Source organism: Enhydra lutris, unplaced genomic scaffold, assembly GCF_002288905.1.
Source record: "Enhydra lutris kenyoni isolate GAN:26980312 unplaced genomic scaffold, ASM228890v2 scaffoldscaffold4, whole genome shotgun sequence".
NCBI lineage: Eukaryota > Metazoa > Chordata > Mammalia > Carnivora > Mustelidae > Enhydra > Enhydra lutris.
Genome location: NW_019154088.1, coordinates 19,205,061 through 19,227,889, shown reverse-complemented (window position 1 = coordinate 19,227,889; position 22,829 = coordinate 19,205,061). Strand labels below are relative to the sequence as shown.

The 22,829-nt window shown below is 36.6% G+C and overlaps 1 protein-coding gene across 3 annotated transcripts in view; it reads left to right on the top strand.

The window, feature by feature from the left end:
- The window catches only part of LOC111160078 (Dmx like 2), a 159,903-nt gene that overhangs the window by 130,194 nt on the left and 6,880 nt on the right, over positions 1-22,829 (top strand). For 2 of the 3 annotated variants that reach the window (XM_022522911.1, XM_022522902.1), the window contains 12 exons: positions 2,315-3,393; positions 3,784-3,975; positions 5,496-5,572; positions 7,608-7,735; positions 9,458-9,706; positions 12,965-13,143; positions 15,342-15,472; positions 15,985-16,070; positions 16,484-16,685; positions 17,944-18,061; positions 21,242-21,328; positions 21,412-21,533. In XM_022522911.1, coding sequence (XP_022378619.1) covers positions 2,315-3,393; positions 3,784-3,975; positions 5,496-5,572; positions 7,608-7,735; positions 9,458-9,706; positions 12,965-13,143; positions 15,342-15,472; positions 15,985-16,070; positions 16,484-16,685; positions 17,944-18,061; positions 21,242-21,328; positions 21,412-21,533 — 2,650 coding nt within the window. Of the gene's footprint in view, positions 1-2,314; positions 3,394-3,783; positions 3,976-5,495; positions 5,573-7,604; positions 7,736-9,457; positions 9,707-12,964; positions 13,144-15,341; positions 15,473-15,984; positions 16,071-16,483; positions 16,686-17,943; positions 18,062-21,241; positions 21,329-21,411; positions 21,534-22,829 lie in introns of all 3 variants that reach the window. The other variant, XM_022522893.1, reaches the window with a different exon arrangement.

Genomic DNA, 22,829 nt, shown 5'->3' with positions numbered 1-22,829 from the left:
TGGGCAGTGTTCAGATTTTCCTGGTTGTCTCATAAAATCTTATACAATTAATTTGTTTGAATCAAGATTCAGATGAGGGGCACCTGGGTGGCTCAATGGGTTAAAGCCTCTGCCTTCGGTTCAGGTCATGATCCCAGGGTCCTGGGATCGAGCCCCACATCGGGCTCTCTGCTTAGCAGGGAGCCTGCTTCCTCCTCTCTCTCTTTCTCTGCCTGCCTCTCTGTCTACTTGTGATCTCTGTCTGTCAAATAAATAAATAAATAATCTTAAAAAAAAAAAAGATTCAGATGAAGCATATATGTTACAATGGGTTGAGGTGCCTCTTTGATCTATTTTGTTTTATTTTCTTTTAAAATTGTATTGATTATTATTTGAGTGAGAGCACAAGCGGGAGGGGGTGTGGTAGAGGGAGAAATAGACTCCCTGCTGAACAGGGAGCCCCGCACGGGACTCAATCCCAGGATCATGACCTGAGCTGAAAGTAGATGCTTAACCGATGGAGCCACCCAGGTGCCCTCTTTTGTCTACTTTAATCTACAGTTTTTCCTTCTTCCTTTTTCTTGTTCCTTGTAATACTTTTGTTAAAGAATGTTCACTTCACGGTTTCTCACTTTTTAGAATTTGTTGGTTTTGTCCCTTTTGTGTCACTTCATGTGTTCCCCCCATGTTCTCTATATGTCTTATAAATTGGTAATTAAGATTCTAGATGCTTTTATTAGATTTTTGGCAGAAATATTTTATGGTGGTGTGGAGTACCTCTGTCAGGGAACACATATTGTTTGCTTGTTTTGCTTTTTGTTGCATTAAGAGCCATCAGTTACCACTGCATAGATCCTTTATTTCATTAATGTTTATAAAATGATGATACTCTTCCTTTATGAGTTGGAATACTTCTCTAGAAGTACAGTCTCCCTTAGCTCTTAGATTACTCTAAAATCCAGTAGTATACGTAGTGAAGGAAACATCAGTGTTTGATTCTTTCACTTTATCAGTTTTCAAAATAATAATTTGGTTCACTAATATACTACAAAGGCAACTAATTAGCTTTTATATTTATTTGAGTTATTTGAACTCACAGATTTAGATAGATTTGTGTTTGACTCCATTGTGGTTTATTATTGTGGATGCTCAGATTATCTCACTTTTAACCAGTGGGAACCTCTACAAGTTCTTGAATCCTTTTGATGTTATTCTTTGATAGTTTCTTTGCTTTCTGTTAGGGCATGCTGTTTTAGGCTCCTCTTGTACATCTCATGCCCCAGGCCTGGAAATGGCCATTCTCTCTAAGAATCCTTGTTCCTTTGAATGGGGAATAATAGAGACTACATCCTGGGCATACAGATCCTCATTTGCCGTCGGTTTGGTCATTGTGTCTAGGCTGTTTTCATGAATGGAGCCAGGATTTTTTTTTTAACCTGAGAATTTGTGAGTTCACATTGAAATTTTTATTTCAGTATAGATTAATAGATTTCTTTTTGAATTTCATATTTGTTTCTTAAAATGAAAAGCTTGAATTCTCATAGCCTTAACATGTTTGTTATTTTATATGTATATGATAGGTTCAGAATAATGATGCAAAAATTTTTCATAGCAACATGATTACTGAGGACAGGTTAAGCTGTGATTTTTGTTTTTATGGTATATCCCAGTAAGGATGTGCAGCCAGACTACTTATTCTAAAGTCACTTTGTAGTACCTCTTTGTGTGGTTATGCCACAAGCTTGACATACAGAATCACTTATTTAATTTTGCTGATACTTTTTTGTGATTTTTTTCAAATGTAATTTTTCTGTTAAAATTATATAAAATATTGGGGCACCTGGGTGGCTCAGTGGGTCAAAGCCTCTGCTTTGGCTCAGGTCATGATCCCAGGGTCCTGGGATCGAGCCCCGCATCAGTCTCTCTGCCCAGCAGGGAGCCTGCTTCCTCCTCTCTCTCTCTGCCTGCTTCTCTGTCTACTTGTGATCTCTGCCTGTCAAATAAATAAATAAAATCTTTAAAAAGAAAATTATATAAAATATTGACATGGCTTTGAAATATATAAAACCACGGTATTTTCAGAGGGATCTAGCTTCTTTCCATTCCTATTGGAATCTGATCTCTCCATTCCTATTCTTCCCTCCCTTTTTAGGGAACCAACTAAACATATTTTTGGGGGGTGTTTCTTTCCATTTAAAAAATAGAAACAATATTAAAAAAATGTAAATAATATTTAAGTATCCTTTACTGTGAGGAAATGCTGACATAGTTATTCTTTTATAATTTAAGTACAAATTAACATAATACCTTGTGATTTTATGTTTTACTTCTGTAGTTATCATCAAATCTTGTAACCCAGTGGTGTTTAGTTTCTACAACTACCTTCGAACGCATCCTTTGCTTATTCGAAGAAACCTTGCCTCCCCTGAAGGAACTTTGGCAACCTTAGGTCTCAAAACTGAAAAAAACTTCGTTGATAAAATTAACCTTATAGAAAGGAAATTATTCTTTACCACTGCCAATGCTCATTTTAAAGTTGGATGCCCTGTTCTAGCCTTGGAGGTACTTTCCAAAATTCCAAAAGTTACCAAAATATCTGCCTTACCTTTGAAAAAAGGTCAGCCTGACTTGATTCCTAAAAAGACAGATGGTGAACCTTCAGAATCAAAGACTATGAGCGATGACAGTGGGCGTTCTGGCATTGACTGGTCTGGTGTAACTTCATCACAGTTTGACTGGAGCCAGCCAATAGTAAAAGTGGATGAGGAGCCTCTTAATCTTGATTGGGGTGAAGAGCATGACAGTGCCTTAGAAGAAGAGGAAGAAGATGCTGCTGGTTTAATAATGAAAAGTGCAGATGCCAGGGAGACAGACAGACAAGATCAGAAAGCCTCAGACCCTAATGTATTACTGACTCCTCAGGAAGAGGACTGTCTGGAAGGTGATACTGAAGTTGACGTGATTGCTGAGCAATTAAAATTCAGAGCTTGTTTAAAGATCCTTATGACTGAGCTAAGAACACTGGCTACAGGTTATGAAGTAGATGGTGGAAAACTCAGATTTCAGCTCTATAACTGGCTTGAAAAGGAAATCGCTGCCTTGCATGAGATATGTAACCATGAATCAGTTATTAAAGAATATGCCAGGAAAACACATCCCAAGGTAGAGAGTGATCTTCTGGACCAGGAAGAGATGATGAACAAACCAGATATAGGTTCCTATGAGCGCCACCAAATAGAAAGACGGAGATTGCAGGCAAAACGGGAACATGCAGAAAGACGAAAGTTGTGGTTACAGAAAAACCAAGATCTCCTGAGAGTGTTTCTTAGTTACTGTAGCCTTCACGGGGCCCAGGGTGGTGGTCTGGCCTCGGTAAGGATGGAACTCAAATTTTTGCTACAAGAATCACAGCAGGTATGAACTTCACGCTTGTTTTCAATCTTGGTTATTTTAATGATTTTAATGGCTCTTTATACCAGTTACCTAAATATGTCTAGCCCCTTGGTTCGTAGGAGGAGGATGTTTCTGCTCTGCATGGGTCTGTGGAGATCAGAGCTTTAGTGATTATAAGTAGGTGTAACAGCTGAGAGCACAGCTGTGTCCTACTCATCTTTCTATCTTCTGCATCTCGCAGAGCAACTGGTACAGGTTGGGTGCTCAATAAATTTTTGTAGAATGAATGAATAAATACATACAGCTTTTATTCAGTTGTTCATCACCAATATTTTTATCATGTAACTACTAACTGATTTTTTTTCTCCATTTTAAGTGCTCTGAAAAAAAATAATCCACTGTTACCCACAGGAGACCACAGTGAAGCAACTCCAGTCTCCACTTCCGTTGCCCACCACCCTACCTCTGCTTTCAGCAAGTATTGCTTCAACAAAAACAGTCATAGCTAACCCTGTATTATACCTAAATAATCACATCCATGATATACTTTACACTATTGTTCAGATGAAAACACCACCTCATCCCAGTGTTGGAGATGTGAAGGTAATGTAAAGTTTATGATTGGTTGATACTGTATACACTGAGAAGGTAAATATGTTAAGCTTGTCTTCTGGTTTGAACTTGGAGGAAGTTTCTTAAAGTGCTCCTCATCTTCTACTACCCCAGTCCTGGGCAATGGAAGACTTTATGGAAAAGTAATTTGAGACAGGCAAATACATTTTGATTATAAAGTTTTCTAGACCATATTCTTGCCTCTTAATATTCCTTTAAATCTTCCATTTCCCTTAAATGAACCATCAATTTAGAAATGTTAATGACTGTATGCCAGGATATTATGAGAATATAAACTCAGGGAATATCTTTGGCAGAACCATGACTGATCAGAAATATCCCAGAGAAAGTATCCTCGCTACTATTTCCCTGAAGATTATGTGTGTTGGAGTCTCTGCTGTATCAGGGGCAAACAGGGGTTTGACAGACTTACTACCTGCAAATGAAACCCCATACCTTGTGCTGAAAACTCAAGAACAGCTGGATTCGAAGAAAACACTAGGAAGCTTGGGAGGATTTGGAACTGATCAGACTACCTCTGTGCTACCCTGTGTGTATTGGTGCTACGCGTTTCCAGTTCCAGTGGCTGATGTCATTTCCAGTCCCCAACATTTTTGGTTTTTACTTCTCTTGTTTAAAAGGCACGTTTGACCTCTGGTAGTGCATTCTTCTGAAGGACCCCCAATTTTTTGGTTACATCAGCCTATTAGAGACTTCTAATCCATAGCGTGAATTAATCTGTATTAGTGTTTTAGCAGAGATTACTTAAATTATTCATTAGGTGAATATGGACACTTGGAAAAGGCATTAAATGCATATACATTCTAAGTAAACATTTCCATCTCCTTGAAATTTGGATAAGGCTTTCAAAGAGGATGAAACTATTTCTAAGGTCCCATAAAATTTAAGACTTTATGAGTCTGAAAATGTTGATTCAGTATGTTTATTTTTTAGGATGTAGTTTTTATACTGATAATTTTTAAACTTTCTAAATTTAAAATTCTAAGAGTATGCACTAGTCATAAGTACTGAGTAAACTACTTGCTCTCTGAAAAATCAGCCATTTCACACAGTGATTGATATATCTAAACATTTAATTCAATCTTATTGATAAGATCAAGTATTTATTTTCATCAAGGGCAATTTTATAAGGCAGTTTAAGTAAAAGCTCAGAAAATTGTGTACTATTTTCGTTCTGCTTTTTTGGAATATTAATCTTTAAGCTAACCATTACCAGGTAGAGCAGTCCCCGTAATAGATGATTGGCACTTTGCTCAGGCTCACAGTGAGTAAATATTTGATAAAGATGTGTCTAAATCAGTTAGCTTTGTTGTGGGCATGCATATTTAGTTGGGTAAGTGTTATTTTAGAAGGTTTAAAGTAGAGTTAATAGTCTAGGATCTAGTCTTATTTATAATATTGCTAGTTTGCTGGGTATTTTCTAATAGGTAAGATATTAATGTTATATAGAAATGTCCGCATGAAACGTAATTGTGGCTGTTTGGTTTCAGGTGCACACCCTTCATTCACTAGCAGCATCACTTTCTGCATCAATTTACCAGGCATTATGTGACAGTCATAGCTACAGGTAAAAAAAAAAAAAATGCTAAGTTATTAATACAGCAAAAGCATTCAACTGTGCTAGAGTTATATCAAAGTTCTATTTCCTAGGGATGGAAAAATCCTCAAATATGACTGCCATGGGGATGGCTGGGTGGCTCAGTCAGTTGAGTGTCTGCCTTGGGCTCGGGTCATGATCTCAGGGTCCTGGGATTGAGTCCCACGTCGCGCTCCCTGCTCAGTGAAGAGCCTCCTTCTCCATCTGCCTGCTGCTCCCCCTGCTTTTGCTCTCTCTCTCTGACAAATAAATAGGTAGTTAAAAAAACAAAATATGACTGCCATGTATACTCTAATAGGTGAGAGAGAATGAGAAATAAGATAACTTTGTTTAATTTAGCTGTCACCTGGGCACCTGGGTGGCTCAGTGGGTTAAGCCTCTGCCTTCAGCTCAGGTCATGATCTCAGGGTCCTGGGATCGAGCCCCACATCGGGCTCTCTGCTCAGCGGGGAGCCTGCTTCCCCCTCCTCTTCTGCCTGCCTCTCTGCCTGCTTGTGATCTCTGTCAAATAAATAAAATCTTAAAAAAAAAATTTAGCTGTCACCTAGTAACAACAGAGGCGTATAAAAAATTACAAATAGTAAATGGCAATTATCATCATCGCTGTCTTTTTTGATTTTAAAAGAATTTTTTCTCTTCAAAATAATTTATAATATGAAGTTTTCTAATTTTTTCCCTTAAGAACCATTTCTTTTAGAATTGGATTAGCTCCTATTTGTTTAATTGGTTTTCAGTTGAAAGAGTTTTTAAAAAACTCAAAAAGTACATTTCTTACATAGAATTAATTAAAATCAGTTTTACTTACCCATTTGCATATAATATAAAAGTCTTTGGAAGTGATATTAATGAGAGTAATGGTTAAAATTTTCCTAAAGGTCATATTACCTTTATCAGTATATACTGTGCATTTTAATGATGAGGGAAATGTAAGTAGTAAGAGATTAAATGACTTGGAAGGATAACCTTGCTTTAAATAAATTATATTAAATGAAAAGTTTGTAATATAAATAGAATCACATTAAATTTATATTAAACAAAAGTCTCTATTTTTTCTTGTAAATTTAGCAGCTTTTTGTGAGAAGACTTGGTATTACAAAAGGTATTACTCCCTTAAAATGGCCTGTACTCAGCTTTTAGTCTAATGAGGACCCCTCTAAGTAACTACAAAGACTTGGATATGTAAATAAGGAAAAAAGAGTTTATTTAATTGACTATGATCATCTTAATGATCAAAAACAACTTGTTTGATATCAGTCACTGGTTAAAATGGCACCAAATGAGAATTCAAATAAATATTTTTAAAATATATATTTTCTCATCTTTAGGCTATGATTGACTCTTAAAGGAGTTAGCTTTACTTTTTGCTTTTATATTTTCCCCAGCTCCACAAAGATGAGGGAAATAAATATTGAGGCACATTTGGCTTTAGGATTAGATACTTCTAAGGTATGAGTCTCCAGATTTTAGTTCATATTTTAATTCAAGGTTAAGCTCGCACAACTTTGCTGAACTAAGAAATGCAAGAAAGTAGTACCCTGAAACTTCCTAAAAGAGTCTAGTACCAATTGTAGTCTTCTTCCTCTCAGATTCCTTTTTTTTTTTAAATAAAAATGGGTGAATTTAGAAAAGATTTTCAATTATTAAGTGACATCCAGAAAAGATTTTAAAAAGACTGAAGGTCATATTCCTCAAACCAATATTACAATGTATGTTAACTGTTTAGAATTTTTTCTTTTCTTCTTCTTCTTCTTTTTTTACCTCTTAAAGTAACCTCTATGCCCAACATCTTCGTCTTGAACTCATGACACTGAGATCAAGAATCGATGTTCTACCAACTGAGCCAGCCAGGTGCCCCTCAACTAACTAGAATTTAAATAAAAACTTAAAACATGAAAAAAAATGACTAAATGTCATTATAATCATTTAAATGAACTATATATAAAGTGCAGTTGCTTTTTTACCTCTGGTAGAATGCTAAATTACTGAACCTTATTTGTATCAGCAGTCAAACAGAAGGAAACCAGTTTACAGGAATGGCTTATCAGGGACTTCTTTTAAGTGATCGCCGAAGGCTGAGGACAGAAAGCATTGAAGAGCATGCAACACCAAATTCTTCTCCTGCTCAATGGCCTGGTGAGAGTTTAAGTGTTCCTGTTTGTTTGTTTTTGTTTTTTTAAATCTACTATTTGGTATTCCATTTTAAAAAGTTATTAACTGGTTTCCTGATTGTTGTTCTTTGTGGATTTGGTGAATGGTTTTTTATTTGTTTGTTTTTGATGATGTTTTCTGCCATGGATTAGGAATTCTTAAGTACTGTAATGTTGTCTGAAGACTCAGAAAGTTAAGGCTTCAAAACCCAGCTGTGTTGACCAGCATAAAAAAGCAAGGTTTAACATCTTTCCTAAGGGTGAGCACATCCTCTTCCTTATCCTTAGAAATCCTAAATTAGGGAGCAGTGTCACAGAGATATTTTCACAGATGTGCCAGAAGGACTACAGTTATTCTCGAGTGTAAATTTGTATGTGGGGATAAGAGTGACCGTTCCGTGGCACTTCTTTCATGCTGTCAGTCCTTCTCTTCTCTGGTTAGCTCTCCTTCTCATTCTCCACATCAGTTAATTCACACCTTCTCCACTTTCTTCAAACCTTTTCCTGATCTGCTCTGTCATTTAGTTTTTACTCTACTTGCTTTATAACTGATTGTTGTGAAGAGTGGCAGTAGAAATAAGTGACAGTGTGTATTTAATATCCACTTATGCATAAGTTTCTGCAAACATTGTCTTCATTTTAATTTTTGTATAGCTTTTTACCCAGATTCTCCAAATGTTAGTATTTTGCTGTACCTTGTTTACCATTCATCCCTCTCTCTCACTGTGTGTACATATGTATTTTTTCTGAAGTATTTGAGAGTAAGTTGCAGACATGATACCCTTTTACATCTAAATATATCAGTGTATCTTTCCTAAAAACAGACATTCTCTTACATAACCATAGCACAGTTTTTAAATTCAGCATCTTCACATTGGTACAATATTGTTCTTCTAAACCATAGATCTTTCAGAAATTTCCCAGTTGTCCCACTCATGTCTTCCCTATAACATTTATTTGTAATGTCTCATGAGTCTCCTCTGATACCGACTAGTTCTTCATTCTTTTTTTTTTTTTTTTTGTCTTTCATGATTGACAATTTTGAAGAGTACTAGCCAGTTATGTTTTAGAATGTCCCTCAATTTGGGTTTTCCTGGACTTTTATTAATATTAGACTCAGGTTATGTATTTATAGCAAGGATAGCACAAAAGAGATATGTGCCCTTAGTGCAGAATAGCAAGAGGCAAGTGATGTCGATTGGTTCCATTACTGGTGCTGTTAACTTTGACCACTTGTTAAGATAGTTTTTGCCAGATTTCTCACGTGTCAAGCTACTCTTTTTTCTTTGCAATTAATAAGTTTCTTTTGAAGAGAGTTTTAGACTGTGTAAAATATTATACTTTTACCCACTAATTTTAGCATCCAGTGATGATTCTTACCTGAATCAGATATTACTGTGGGGATAATTGGATGGTGATTTTTTTCTGATTTTATATCATTCCTTCCACTTTTAGTTGAAATTGTACTATAAGGAAGAGCTTTCCTTTCTCTCCTTTTTATTTATTCACTCATTTATTAGTATAAACTTAATGGGTCTTATCTCATTCCATAGGCTATAATCCATTTCTGTCATTTATTTCATTGCTCAGTTTATGGATATGATAAATATTATGTAATATAGATACATAATTTTGGTTAAGTTACAAATTTGGATTTTTTTCTTCTGGAGCTTTCTGCTGATATACTTCTTATTATATACCCTAACAGGTGTGAGCTCACTCATTAATCTCTTGAGTTCAGCTCAAGATGAAGATCAGCCAAAACTGAACATTTTGTTGTGTGAAGCTGTTGTTGCTGTTTACTTAAGTTTATTGATACATGCTCTAGCTACAAATTCTTCCAATGAACTGTTTCGACTTGCAGCCCACCCATTAAATAATCGAATGTGGGCTGCTGTTTTTGGAGGGGGTGTGAAACTTGTTGTGAAACCTCAAAGGCAATCAGAAAATATTTCAGGTAAGATAAATTTGACACAAATAATGTATATAAATGTAAATAATTTCCAGTGTTAAAGTAAATTATTTTTTAATGTTTTAAGAATTTTTATTTTGAAAATCAGTGATGTTTAAATTCCCCCCCCCCGAATTTTTTTTTTTTTTTAGTGATATTTAAATTATAATCACTCTGGTTAGGATAGTAAATAACTAACTCAATATTTGAATAAAAAATACAGTTTCAGTTCAACATTTTTTGATAAACCAGGACACATTTGAGGTAGATAAGAAATAGAGGACGAGTAAAGGTAAGTGAGGAGTCTGTTAAAGAATGGAAAGGAAAAGGATAGTTTTTAGAGAAGGAAGATTTAAATAAATCCTCATAATTTTTATGGACTGTACCAGCAATTGCTTCAGATTAGGTTCACGGTCATGCATAAGATAGCCTTTCCAGTCATGCATGTGGTTTTTAAAGTTCCATTTTCTGTCTTTTTTTCTTCTCTCACATACTAGAATGTATTTTTCATTCCCCTTTTTAAGATGGTAGGATATGGTGAGGTATAGACTGATGCCATGGGAAAGGTTTCCGTCTTGGTGCTGAAACATCTCAATTTATCCTTAGAAATTGTCCTGTTACAGATGAGGAATCAGTGGCACAGAGTTTAAAGGGCACGGTTCTAATCTATGTCCTTACTGCCCAAGGTTGAATATTATTTTTAAAAATATATTTATTTATTTATTCTTTTGTCTGAGAGTGTGTGTGCCCAAGCAAGGGGAGGGGTGGGGGCAGGGGAAGAGGGAGAGAGAGAATCTTGAGCAGACCCCATGATGAGCATGGAGCCTGACACAGGGCTCGATTTCATGAACCTTGAGATCATGACCTGAGCCAAAATCAAAAGTCAGATGCTTAACCAGCTGAGCCACCCAGGTGCCCCTGCCCAATGTTGAATTAAATGTAAGTCTGTAAGTCAAAGTACGGAAGGAGATCTTACCCACTTTCATTGCTTTCACTCCCACTATTTTTAGGAGGGTGACTCTTCATCCTTATCTAGTTCCTACCTTGTTATAATCTACCTTGAATTTGAAAGTTTTCCCCTTAAATTCCCCTTTCTCTTCCTGAATTTTCTATTATTTTTTCATGGTAATTCATTCATTGAATGAATTAATGCTTAAAACCTCTGAGTACACATTATGTGCATTCACTTAAAACCTACTGCATACCAAGCAGTGTTCTAGGCTTTGGGGTGAATAACACAGTCAAGTCCCTTACCTTCTTGGAGCTTACATCTAGTGGAAGGAAATTCACAGTAAAAAAATTAACAAATAAATATTTCAGTTATGATAAGAACTTTGATAAAAATACAGCAGAGTAGGTGGCAGGTGATGAAGTAAAGCATGTAATACAAGAACAGTCTGGAATGGTCATAAAACACGTTTCTGATGACTGAGCAGAGTTCTGGGGAAGTCAGGGATCATGCCAGACAGGTATCGGGGGCCAGAGACTTTCAGGCAGGTGGTTAAAGGAGGAATGAATGAGTTTGGCCTTTTCCAGGAACTACAGAGGAGGCCAGAGTGGCTGTCTTGAGCTGGGAGAGTTTGGACAGAGATAGGGTAAGACAGCAAGCTGAGGGCGAGGTCATTTAGGATTTCATGGATGATGGTAAAGACTTCAATTGTTGTTTTAAAGGAAGATAGGAAATTACTGGCAGGAGTGACCTAATCTGATTTAAGTTTTCACTGGGCCTACTCTGGCTATTGTATGGAGAATAGACTATACAACAAGAATAAAAGAGGAGGCTATTGCAGTAGTCCACTTGAAAGAATATGTGGATACACCAAGTGTGGTATATACAGAAATGGAGTGTTACTCAGCCATTAAAAAGGAGCAAAGCACTTATACATGCTACAACCAGCAGGAAGCTCAAAAATATGCTAAGTGAAAGAAGCCAGACACCCCACTCATCGAGGAGGACTCTGATTCTCCCTCTGCCCCTCCCCACTACTTGTGTGTTCTCTCTCTCTCTCAAATAAATACAATATTTTAGAATTTTGATTTCCTGTAGTGAGTTTTTAAGAGAGGAGTGGGTTGACTTATACTTTGTGGCCGTCCTCTGTATAATTAGGTGTTTGCTTTATGTGTTCCTTTTATCTAACGGATTCTCAGTCTTGACCACCCACCGTACTAGTTTGCCCTCCTGAGGTGATCATCCTCCATCTTCTCTCTGGTTGACGGAGCAAACCGTGCCTCACCCTCTGACTAGCTCAGGAAGCGTTAGTGAGGATCGCTCATAGAATAAGCTCCCAGCTTCACACCCGCAGCCGTGGTCTATCCTAACTCTGGACTGTTCTTGTTATTCCCCTCCCCACTGCCTGTCGGGCAAAAATAGTTTACTTCTTGTCGACCAGGTAAAAAAGAAAGAATTGCAAGCTGCAAAATAAAATGTGTGCATTTATTTGTGTTCTTTGGAATTGCAGTCTGGGAGACACAGAGTTGACCGAAATTGAAAGCATGCTCTGGAGGACAAGGGGGCTACGGTTTTTAAGGAGGAAAGAGGGAATGTACGTAACTTGTTTTGAAGGAGATGTGATTGGTGCTGGTAAAGCTACGTTACCCTAATATGTAGGTGATTAGTTGCTAGGACTACTGCTAGGTGAAAAGTCCATTTATGTCTGTTCTAAATGCAGCAGATGCCTTGACTTATAGTGGAGTTCAGCAGCAGTTATGAGACCTGGGGGCAGGACATGCATAAACCTCACTTCCTCAGTGTCCTCCTGGCTCCATTTTAAATAACTTTCTTCACAGTGCTTACTCTAGTTTATTATCTCTGTTATCCTCATTCATCCAAACCTTTAGTCACTGGTTTCTGTTGTTCCTCCTCCTTTTCACATTGAGCTTCTGCCTTCTTTTTTAAAGGTGTGCTTTACACCCTACATCTTCAGTGAATCTTTCTTGAAGAGCATAGCCAGAAATGATCTCTCCAGCATTAATGAATATGCCATTTATTTGATGCATTGTACATACAAATACTTTAATCCCTATTCTGTGCAGCGCACAGGCTGTTCATGGCAAGATATCCTTTGATGCTCTGCCCTCCTCTGCTTCTCTGCCATGATGACTGGAAAACAGATGCAGTAACTAGGAAAGTTTAGAAGCACAGATAGAAGTCATTTAGTCTAAATTAAAACATCACAAGAGTAGGCTGAAAAGTTAACATTAACTCTTTGAATTAATAATGGGAAAATAAATGCTGGGTTTTTTTCCTCTTCTATCTTTATTCAGCACCTCCTGTTCCTTCTGAAGACATAGATAAACACCGTAGGAGATTTAACATGCGAATGCTTGTCCCCGGAAGACCTGTAAAAGATGCTACCCCACCACCGGTGCCTGCAGAGAGACCATCTTACAAAGAAAAATTTATTCCTCCTGAACTTAGTATGTGGGATTATTTTGTTGCAAAGGTAAGGGGTGTGAGGAGCACAAGCTTTGTGTGTGTTTATTATATTAATTCTTATGTAAGCACCACATAGGAATGACAAGGCAGCTTGTGGTTTGAATAACTGCTTTTTATTTCTATTTATTCAAAGATTTTTTTTTTTTTATTTGAGAGAGAGTAGAACCAGCAAGAGAGCATGAGTGGGGGGAGAGGGGCAGAGGGAGAGGGAGTAGCAGACTTGCCACTGAGTGCAGAGCCTAAAACTCGATCACAGGACCCCAGGATCATGACCTGAGCCAAAGGCAGATGCTTAACCGACTGAGCCAGCCAGGCACCCTGAGCAACTATAGTTTGGATATTTAATTTCTCAAGTCCAGAAACTGAATAGTCATTCAGAGATGATCAGATACTTGATGATGATCAAATACTTGATATGGATGAAACAAATGAAAATTACATGGGATTTAGGTCTAAAACAGTAGTCAGATTTATTAACATGTAATCAGTGTCATGGTTTTCTAGTGACTGGAGTACTTGTATCTGCCATCTAGGTTCCCTTCATCTCATTATCAGTAGTTCTTTTAGTCACCATGAAATTAGAGTAAGAGGAGGTGGGTGGATTTTTTTTATTTTTTAAAGATTTTATTCATCAGGCAGAGAGAGCAAGCACAAGTGGGGGGAGGGGCAGAGGGAGAAGCAATCTTCCCACTGAGCAAGGAACCCCATACGGGCCTCAGTCCCAGGACGCTGGGATCATGACCTGAGCCGAAAGGCAGATGCTTAACCAACTGAGCCACCCAGGTGCCCCCCCCCCGGGGAGATTTTTATTACAATTAACTTAAAACCTATAAATTGACTTGTAAAGAATTATAGTTTTTTTTTTAAGAATTATAGTTTTACATGTCTCAGTCTCCATATATAGCTTTTAGAATTTAGAATTAGATTTCCTTCACTGTAGCTCTCTGACAGTTTTCATTAAGTTTCTCCTTTGGTATTTATGTTTCTTTAGACTTTTCTAACTAGTTATGTTGATACTTAAGAAAAACACTTGATTTTTAATATTTCTGTGACATGCGTCTTATTTTTTATTAAAGTGTAGTTGACATAGGATGTTATACTAGTTTCAGGGGTGCAACACAGTGATTCAGCACTTGAACACACTGTGTTGTCCTCACCACAGTAAGTGTAGTCATCAGCTGTCACCATACATATTTTTACAGTATTATTGACTATATTCCCTTATGCTGCACTTTTCATCCCTGTGAATTACTTATTTTATAACTGGAAGTTTGTACCTCTTTATCCCCTCACCTATTTTGCCCATCTCCCACCCCTCTGGCAACCACCAGTTTTTTTCTCTGTATGATTGTTTCTGTTTTTCATTTGTTTTTTATTTTTATTTTTTTTTTAAAAGATTTTATTTTATTAATTTATTTTAGAGAGAGAAAGAAAGCACACATGATCAGAGGGAGGGGCAGAGGGAGAAGCAGACTCCCTGCTGAGTGGGGCTCAAGCAGAGAACCCGGAGATCATGACCTGAGCCCAAGTCAGCCACTTAACTCTCTGAGCCACCAAGCACCCCAGTTTGTTTTTTAGATTCTATATATAAGTGAATCATGTGGTATTTGTTTTTTCTGATTCATTTCACTTAGCATAATGTCCTACAGGTCATCCATGTTGTCACAACTGGCAAGATCTCATTCTTTTTCATGTCTGAGTAATATTTCTCTCGGTGTGTGCTTATCTTCTTTATATATTCATCTATCAGTGACTTTGAGGTTGCTTGCATAACCTGGCTATTATGATTAATGCTATAGAAATATTTCTTTCTTTTTTTTTTTTTTAAGATTTTATTTATTTATTTGACAGAGAGATCACAAGTAGAGAGGCAGGTGGAGAGAGAGGAGGAAGCAGGCCCCCTGCTGAGCAGAGAGCCTGATGCGGGGCTCGATCCCAGGACCCTGAGACCATGACCCGAGCTGAAGGCAGAGGCTTTAACCCACTGAGCCACCCAGATGCCCCTGTAGAAGTATTTCGGTTGTAGCTAGCTGTCAGTTATTTTATGGAATCTGAGAGTTTTGCCTAGTTTTCTTGACCTCTCTAGGTCTAGTATCACTTGTGAAAGGAAATATTTGCTTAGAGAGCACTTAAAATATTCAATATTAAGTTAGGACTAAAACAACCCAACTATATATTTAAAAATAACTTTACCTTTTCTTGCAGCCATTTCTCCCTTTGTCTGATAGCGGTGTTATATATGATTCTGATGAAAGCATTCATAGTGATGAAGAAGAAGATGATGCTTTTTTCTCAGATACACAAATACAAGAGCACCAAGATCCAAATTCTTATAGGTAAAAAAGGGTTCATTCTTTTTTTTAAATAAAATCCTGATGTTAGTAATTTTAAGTAATATTATCATGAATTTATATAAGAACTGACTAATATTTTCAGGTTAGTAATTCTGTACCTTTGAGGTAAATTTCTCGACAATAGAGTATTTCTTTAACATCTAGTTTTAAAAAGACTAGCTTCCATATAGAGTGGAAACAAACATGTTTAGTGAGAAAAATACATAATTTGTTTGTGTGCTATTAGAACTTAATATATATTCATTGATATGCTCTTAGATTCCATGTGACTGTGTGGTAAATCTTTTTCCATTAGGTAATTTTCAGATATTGTAAGTGTGATATATTGTTACATATTTTCTATTTTCAGAGACTACAAAGGTTCAAGTTGTCAGAAAAAAAACAGCTTTTTTTTTTCTGGGTTAGAGATTGGGTTAAACAATTGACAGGAATCATTACTGTGCTTCTCGATGTTATTTTCAGTGAAGGAGACTTTGTTTGTTTTCCTTGAACAGCTGGGCTCTTCTGCATTTGACAATGGTTAAGCTAGTACTTCACAATGTCAAGAATTTCTTTCCCATTGCTGGGTTGGAATTCTCTGGTAAGTAATTAATGTTCTTAAATATAATAAAGTAGCATCAAGTTTCTCTTCATGAAAATCTATATAAAAGAGCATTAGGTACTAAAAATTAAAGATTTTATGAGGTCTTGTGTTTCTTAGACCCCAGTCTATGATTTTAATTCATAGCAAGAACCACTGTTTACCCATAGGATTGAAAGAAAAAGCAAGAAATCAGACTAGAGAAGCTACACATTTTCTCAGTTCATTTTAGAGAGTGGGCCTTCTGTTTTGTTAAAAGTTCTAACAGTCCAAATGGTATAAGATTAACATTTTCAGGTTTATTTGTGTTTTCAGAGGTGTTGGCTCTAAAAATTCAGATTTTTAAATTATGTGGATGACAGTCACCATTTTTTTTTAATCAAAATAAGATGACATTTTCTATCATCTTTTAGAGTTGCCTGTGACATCACCATTAGGTATTGCTGTGATTAAAAACTTGGAGAACTGGGAACAGATCTTGCAAGAGAAAATGGATCAGTTTGAAGGTCCACCCCCTAACTATATCAACACATACCCAACTGACCTTTCAGTGGGAGCCGGACCAGCTGTTCTTCGAAATAAAGCAATGCTAGAGCCGGAAAATACTCCATTCAAGTAAGGGTACTGTCGTAATACTCATGAGAATGTAGCCTGGTTTAACTTGCCCAGAAGATAGTTTGACAAAATGTATCCATATTATGTTTATATAAAAACGTTCATAACTCTGAAACTGCAGTTCTCTTTCTAGCAGTATATAAGGAAAACATTAGAAATCTGGATAGAAATATTTTTCACAGCATTACCTGTGATTCAGTAGACTTACTGCTTTTATAATCAGAAAAAAAAACACCTATTATATTTTTGCCATTATTTTAAGAACTTTTATGGAAATATTTTGGAATAATAATCCCCATATACAAACAAGGTGCTACTGACATTTTAGCAGTAATTTAACAGTAAATACATTAAGGTTTTTTACTGATGTTTTGAAATTCTACCTGCCCTCCTGCCTGTCCTTTGGAGAAGCAGCATGCTTTTTGTGAGGCACCTGTCCCATAATTAAGAGTATTGCTGATAAGCTTGAAAGAGCAAGGCTTTTTTTTTTTTTTTTAAGATATTATTTATTTGTCTGACAGAGACACAGTGAGAGAGGGAACACAAGCAGGGGGAGTGGGAGAGGGAGAAGCAGGCTCCCCACTGAGCAGGGACGCTGATGCGGGGCTCGATCCCAGGACCCTGGGATCATGACCAGAGCGGAAGGCAGAGGCTTAACCACTGAGCCATCCAGGCACCCCGAGCAAGGCTTTTTAGTTGGGCTATTAAAAATGAGATCTCTGACTTTATATTTATTGGTGATTTATGTAACCAACAGAACCAACCCTACAGTATAATTTAAAAAGAGAATAATAAGAACTTCTTTTGATTCTCAGCTCAACCTGTTCATTCAGAGAAACTGTAATTAGAGAATTAATTGCTAGATGAAGGAATGATTTTTAAAAGAACTAAAAATTGGGGCACCTGGGTGGTTCAGTGGGTTAAATCCTCTGCCTTCGGCTCAGGTCATGATCCCAGAGTCCTGGGGTGGAGCCCCACATTGGGCTCTCTGCTCAGCAGGGAACCTGCTTCCTCCTCTCTGCCTGCTTCTCTGCCTACTTGTGATCTCCACCTGTCAAGTAAATAAATAAAATCTTAAAAAAGATAAAATAAATAAAAGAACTAAAAATTAAGAGAAATAAATTATGAAATTTTGTTGAGCTTAGGGATAGAACTTATTTGCAATAGATAGTGGAGCGTTTTTTTTTTTTTAAGTTTCTGTAAATATGAAGCATATTTTCTACAGAGTAAAAGAAGGTATGTTAATTTTTTCTAATAGATCCCGGGATTCTTCTGCACTCCCAGTCAAACGACTCTGGCATTTCCTTGTTAAACAAGAAGTCCTTCAAGAGACATTTATTAGATATATTTTCACGAAGAAAAGAAAACAGAGTGAGGTATTTTGAAAAAAAAATTTCTGTTGTAGTTTTTGTTTAGTTTTAACATTTCTAATGAAGTCAGTGCTTGATTTACTTTTTGGTTGGAACATATTATCTTTCATACCTTATGGGTAATAGTTTACCAAACTACAGTGTATTTCTTTTGTAAGATAAAATCTTATAATTTTCATAGAACAGTGAAGCAACATGGGTCCCTTGGTAAATCATGTATAACCAAGTGAAAATTGGTCCCTCCTGTGCACTACTTGCTGTTGGGTGTTTACAAATAATAAATATTGTGATGGATGATTTGAGTAATTTAATATATAAATGACTATACTCTGTATTATAATTTTTGAATATCATTTAATTGGAAAGCTAACATAGCCCTTTAAAAGCATCTAACATTTTTAGCACTTAGAAATGAACAGGATAAACTTTAGAAGCAAGAAATTCAGAATAATTTTGTGAAAGAGAATAAACTACAGAAATACAGAGATGAAGGAAATTTGCTTTTACAAAGGGAGGCAGAGGTCCTGCATTGCACAGCAATTTTTAGGCTAAATATAAATTAACAATGTAATGCAATGCAGAGTTCAAGAAGAATCAGGAATTTGAGAGCCTGGAACTTGAGAACCTAAAGTTATCTCTTCCTTATAAAATGAGGGGTGCACAGATCTGTTATATGAGCATATCAGTCCATTTGGCTACTCAGTGAGGTGAAAGTCAGTGCTCAGAGTAAAGTATCAAATGAGATTAAAGATTTGGCAAATAAAATCTCTGAGAAAGGAGTAATGAATTATATTTCACTTAGGAAAGCAAAAACTTACATGGTTCATTTTCCCAAGGTAAAATGTATAACTGCGTCTCTGTTTTCCCCCATACTTGGATTAGCAGAACCTACCCGACTCATTGTTTTCATGAGTTGCCCATATCTAGATGGTAATTGTGGTCAGCCCTTGTGAATAGTCATTTATTTTCTGTATGGATTTAAAATTATGTACCTAAATGAAGAAGTAGGGGAAATGAGCTGTGGGGATTCTTTGGAGTCTTAGAAGCTTTTTTTGATAAGATCCAGATGATATTGAAATCATTGGTGTGTTTATTAGGGTTTGTTAAGAAATCACAAAACCAAATTCTTCTCTTTCATTCAGTCTACTGTTTACAGTATTTCCTATAGTGATGCTGAGTCCAAATTCCATAGAATAAAATCTAGAAATCTAAAAAATAGATTTAACATAAAAGATACTTGCTCAGTTAGGACTCTCTTATTTATTCCCAGAAAGCCAGTTCACTGAAGGATCAATTTTTTTTGAGTGTTCAGTTCTTCAAATTATTAAATATAATGATTCACTGAAAATATATTTTAATTATTCATATGGTTTGTAGTGGTGGTTTGGTTGTATTGTCAGAGCCTCGGAGTGCTGTGGGAAGCCAGGGGTCTAGGTTGCTGGGACCCTCAGTTTTGTCCTTCAAGATCTGTTCTCTCAGGTTTCTCTTTTTCACCTAAGCCTCTCCCTCTTTCTGCCCCTTTGTCTCTGTGTTTTTGGGATCAGCAGCCCACGCTGTGTGCTTTCAAATTTTTTACCAGCAGAGGGAGGATCTCCATGAAGAGGGGGATAGGACAAAGATAAATTGAACATTTCTTAAAATGCTGTGTAAGCATTTGTTGGCGCCACAGATGGGAAGTACATGGTGGGGAGTTGGAATGGGAGGAAGAATTTTTATCGTGTACCCTTTTGTACCTTTTGAATTTCAAATTACTGAATGGAATTATTATCTTGTCCAGTGCTATCCAATAGAACTTTCTGTGATAATGGAAATTTTTATATGTTTTATATAATAGCAGCCACATATGGTTATGGGGCACTTCAAATGCACCTAGTGTGACTGTATTTTCTTTAATTTAAATGGTCATATATGGTTAATGGCTGTTGTACTGAATAGCACACATCTGCTGAAAATTTTTCATTAAAGGAAAAAATGTTAAAGCTGTTAAGACAAAATAAAAACTGGTCACTAAGTTCAGAAATATGGAACAATTATCAAAACTATCCATTCAGTAAGAGTGGTTCATCTTTTTAAATCGTTAAATAGGACTTTGGTACTTGTGAATTTGATAAATTCCATGAATTGACAAACTAATCTTAAAAATTCTAAATTCACTCAGTTTTTCTTTCTTGATTTTGTGCTTTTAAAAGGAAAGTTTACACGTTCATTTTTTTTTTTTACCATCTTTAAGTTATGGATTGACCATTTCAATGTGAAATTTTTCATTCTCTTTATCATTTCCTTTCATGCATGTGTTTTGTGTTTGTGACGGTGTGGTGTTACTTAGTCTGTAGAAGAACATGTGGAACAGGTCAAACAAAACTGCGTAGTGGAAGATTCCCGCAGCAAGGTAGTATCCCATGTTCTTGGACCTCGCTCGTTCTCAGAGTTCAAGGAGCTAACCTTCATCTCTGATACTAACCATGTTGGCTAATCAGAATACTCAATGCTCACATACACCTCACTGGCCTCGGGTAGGAAATTCTCCACCGTCCCCAACTTGCTCTTCCTAAGCATTGATGCTTCTCTTTCCTTCTTCCCATTGTATCTTCACGTCTTCCCCTTTCCATCTGTTCTTAGACATGGTGGTTTCATCTTTCCTCCTTGAAAGGAGGATCTTCTGAGTCTGCATCTTCTTTCCTGCCCCTCACCTTTGACCCTAAGCCAGCGCACCTTCTCATCCATCTCCTTTGTCCCTTTCTGTTCTTTCCAACTTTCCTTATTCCTGTCTTAGCACCCTATTTTAAAATGTTTATTTCTTACATGACTCCTTTATCTGTCTTTTTCCTCCACTCTGTGCCTGCTGATGCATATACATTCTTACCGCAGTGTCTGCACACTTTTGAAGAGATGCAAGTGGCATACTGCTCTTACAAAATACTAATGAAAACTATGCTACCCATCTTTCGTGATGGCCGTTAATCAGTATCATCCTCTTATCACATCTTTTAATCAGGGCGATTACAGGGCATCAGAGAATTTAAGCTAATTGCAAAGCTAAGTCTCAACATACTAAAATTACTGGTACCTTTTTTCTTGCTGCTGCTGCTGTTACATTTTCTTCTTGTCCTTTTAAATTTTGTGGAATGTGTGTGTGTCTCACACATTGCTACACGACAGCTGAAACTGCTGATAAACATTTTGTAGGTTGAAGCTGATTTGGGCTATCCAGGTGGGAAGGCGAAAATCATTCATAAGGAATCGGATATGATCATGGCATTTTCCATTAATAAGGTAAAAGTTTTAGTCATTATAAAGATTGTACTTTTTTTTTTTTTTTTTTTTAGTGAACTTGCTTAAGTTACTCTGCTTTACAGGCGAACTGTAATGAAATTGTCTTGGCTTCAACGCATGATGTACAAGAACTCGATGTTACCTCTCTGTTGGCCTGTCAGTCATATATATGGATTGGAGAAGAATATGACCGAGAATCCAAAAGGTTAGTCTGTCTTATGTAGTCCATTTAAAAAAAGGTTTTAAGAACCCATTAAATGGTTATGCACGTGATTTGAATTATCTTGAAAAGTATATATGTCTCTCCCTTTATTTGGGTAGAGACATAATTGGTTTAGCTGCCAATAAAATTCTTACATCAATGAACAAATTACCCATACTTCTTCTATTAGACATGGAACTCTTCATAGTGTTGGAGTCAGAATATTACCCCCTTCCAAAGCCTAATGCCATAACTGCAACTTTGACATTTAACCCCTAAGAAATGTCAGGAACTACATAGTATTCAGTAAATTCGGCTGATTTGGATAATTCAAGCAAAAAGTAGAATATACCAATATATTAATTAGACTGATTAGTGTTTCTTCTTATCACCTGACAAGCATATTTTTACAGATAACAATATAGACAGCTTTAGGGCACCTGGGTGGCTCAGTGGGTTAAGCCTCTGCCTTTGGCTCAGGTCATGATCTCAGGGTCCTGGGATCGAGCCCCGCATCAGGGCTTCCCTCCCCCTCTCTGCCTGTCTCTCTGCCTGCTTGTGATCTCTCTGTCAAATAAATAAAAATCTTAAAAAAAATAGACAACTTTACTTTTCAGTGACACTATAGATACTGCACCATCAGTGTTGTGCAACACTGTCCTATTTTGGGGTTTCTTCTCCATGTTTCCCTCCCTCTTGCTTTTCTCCAGACTCCTGGACATTTTATGTGGTTGGGAAATGGTGCATCACAGCCTCTTTTCTTGTTCTGTTGGGTTTTCTGTTTTGTTAGCATATAATATTACTACAGAGTTGAGGTCAGCTTATAATACTACTACAGAGTTGATGTAACCATGTAATATGATACAGTCCATCATAAAAATTACTTAAACATTTTTATGTGATGATTACTAATACTTCACTTGAAGAAATCTTTAAGCTGAGATTTCTTTAAAATGTAGGAATCTGATACATGGGATAACTGTATTAGAAAGACCTTATCTTTTTCTATACATGATAAAAAGAATATTTGTGTTTAAATCTTTCAAAACATACATTTGTTCCAACTTGTGCAGCAGTAAAATTGCCCCCAGACAACATTAAATTTATAAATTTTGTCTAGAGGGAAAAAGCTGACCAGTACTAAAGTAGCCTAGGGTTAGGAATTACACCTACATTTTTCTTATGGATATTTATTCACTCTTTTAAGTGAAGACCTGTGGGTACATAACACAAATTCCAGTTACAGAGCTGCTTAAGAGAAAATGGGACTTGCACAGTAACGCACGAATGTCTTTCACA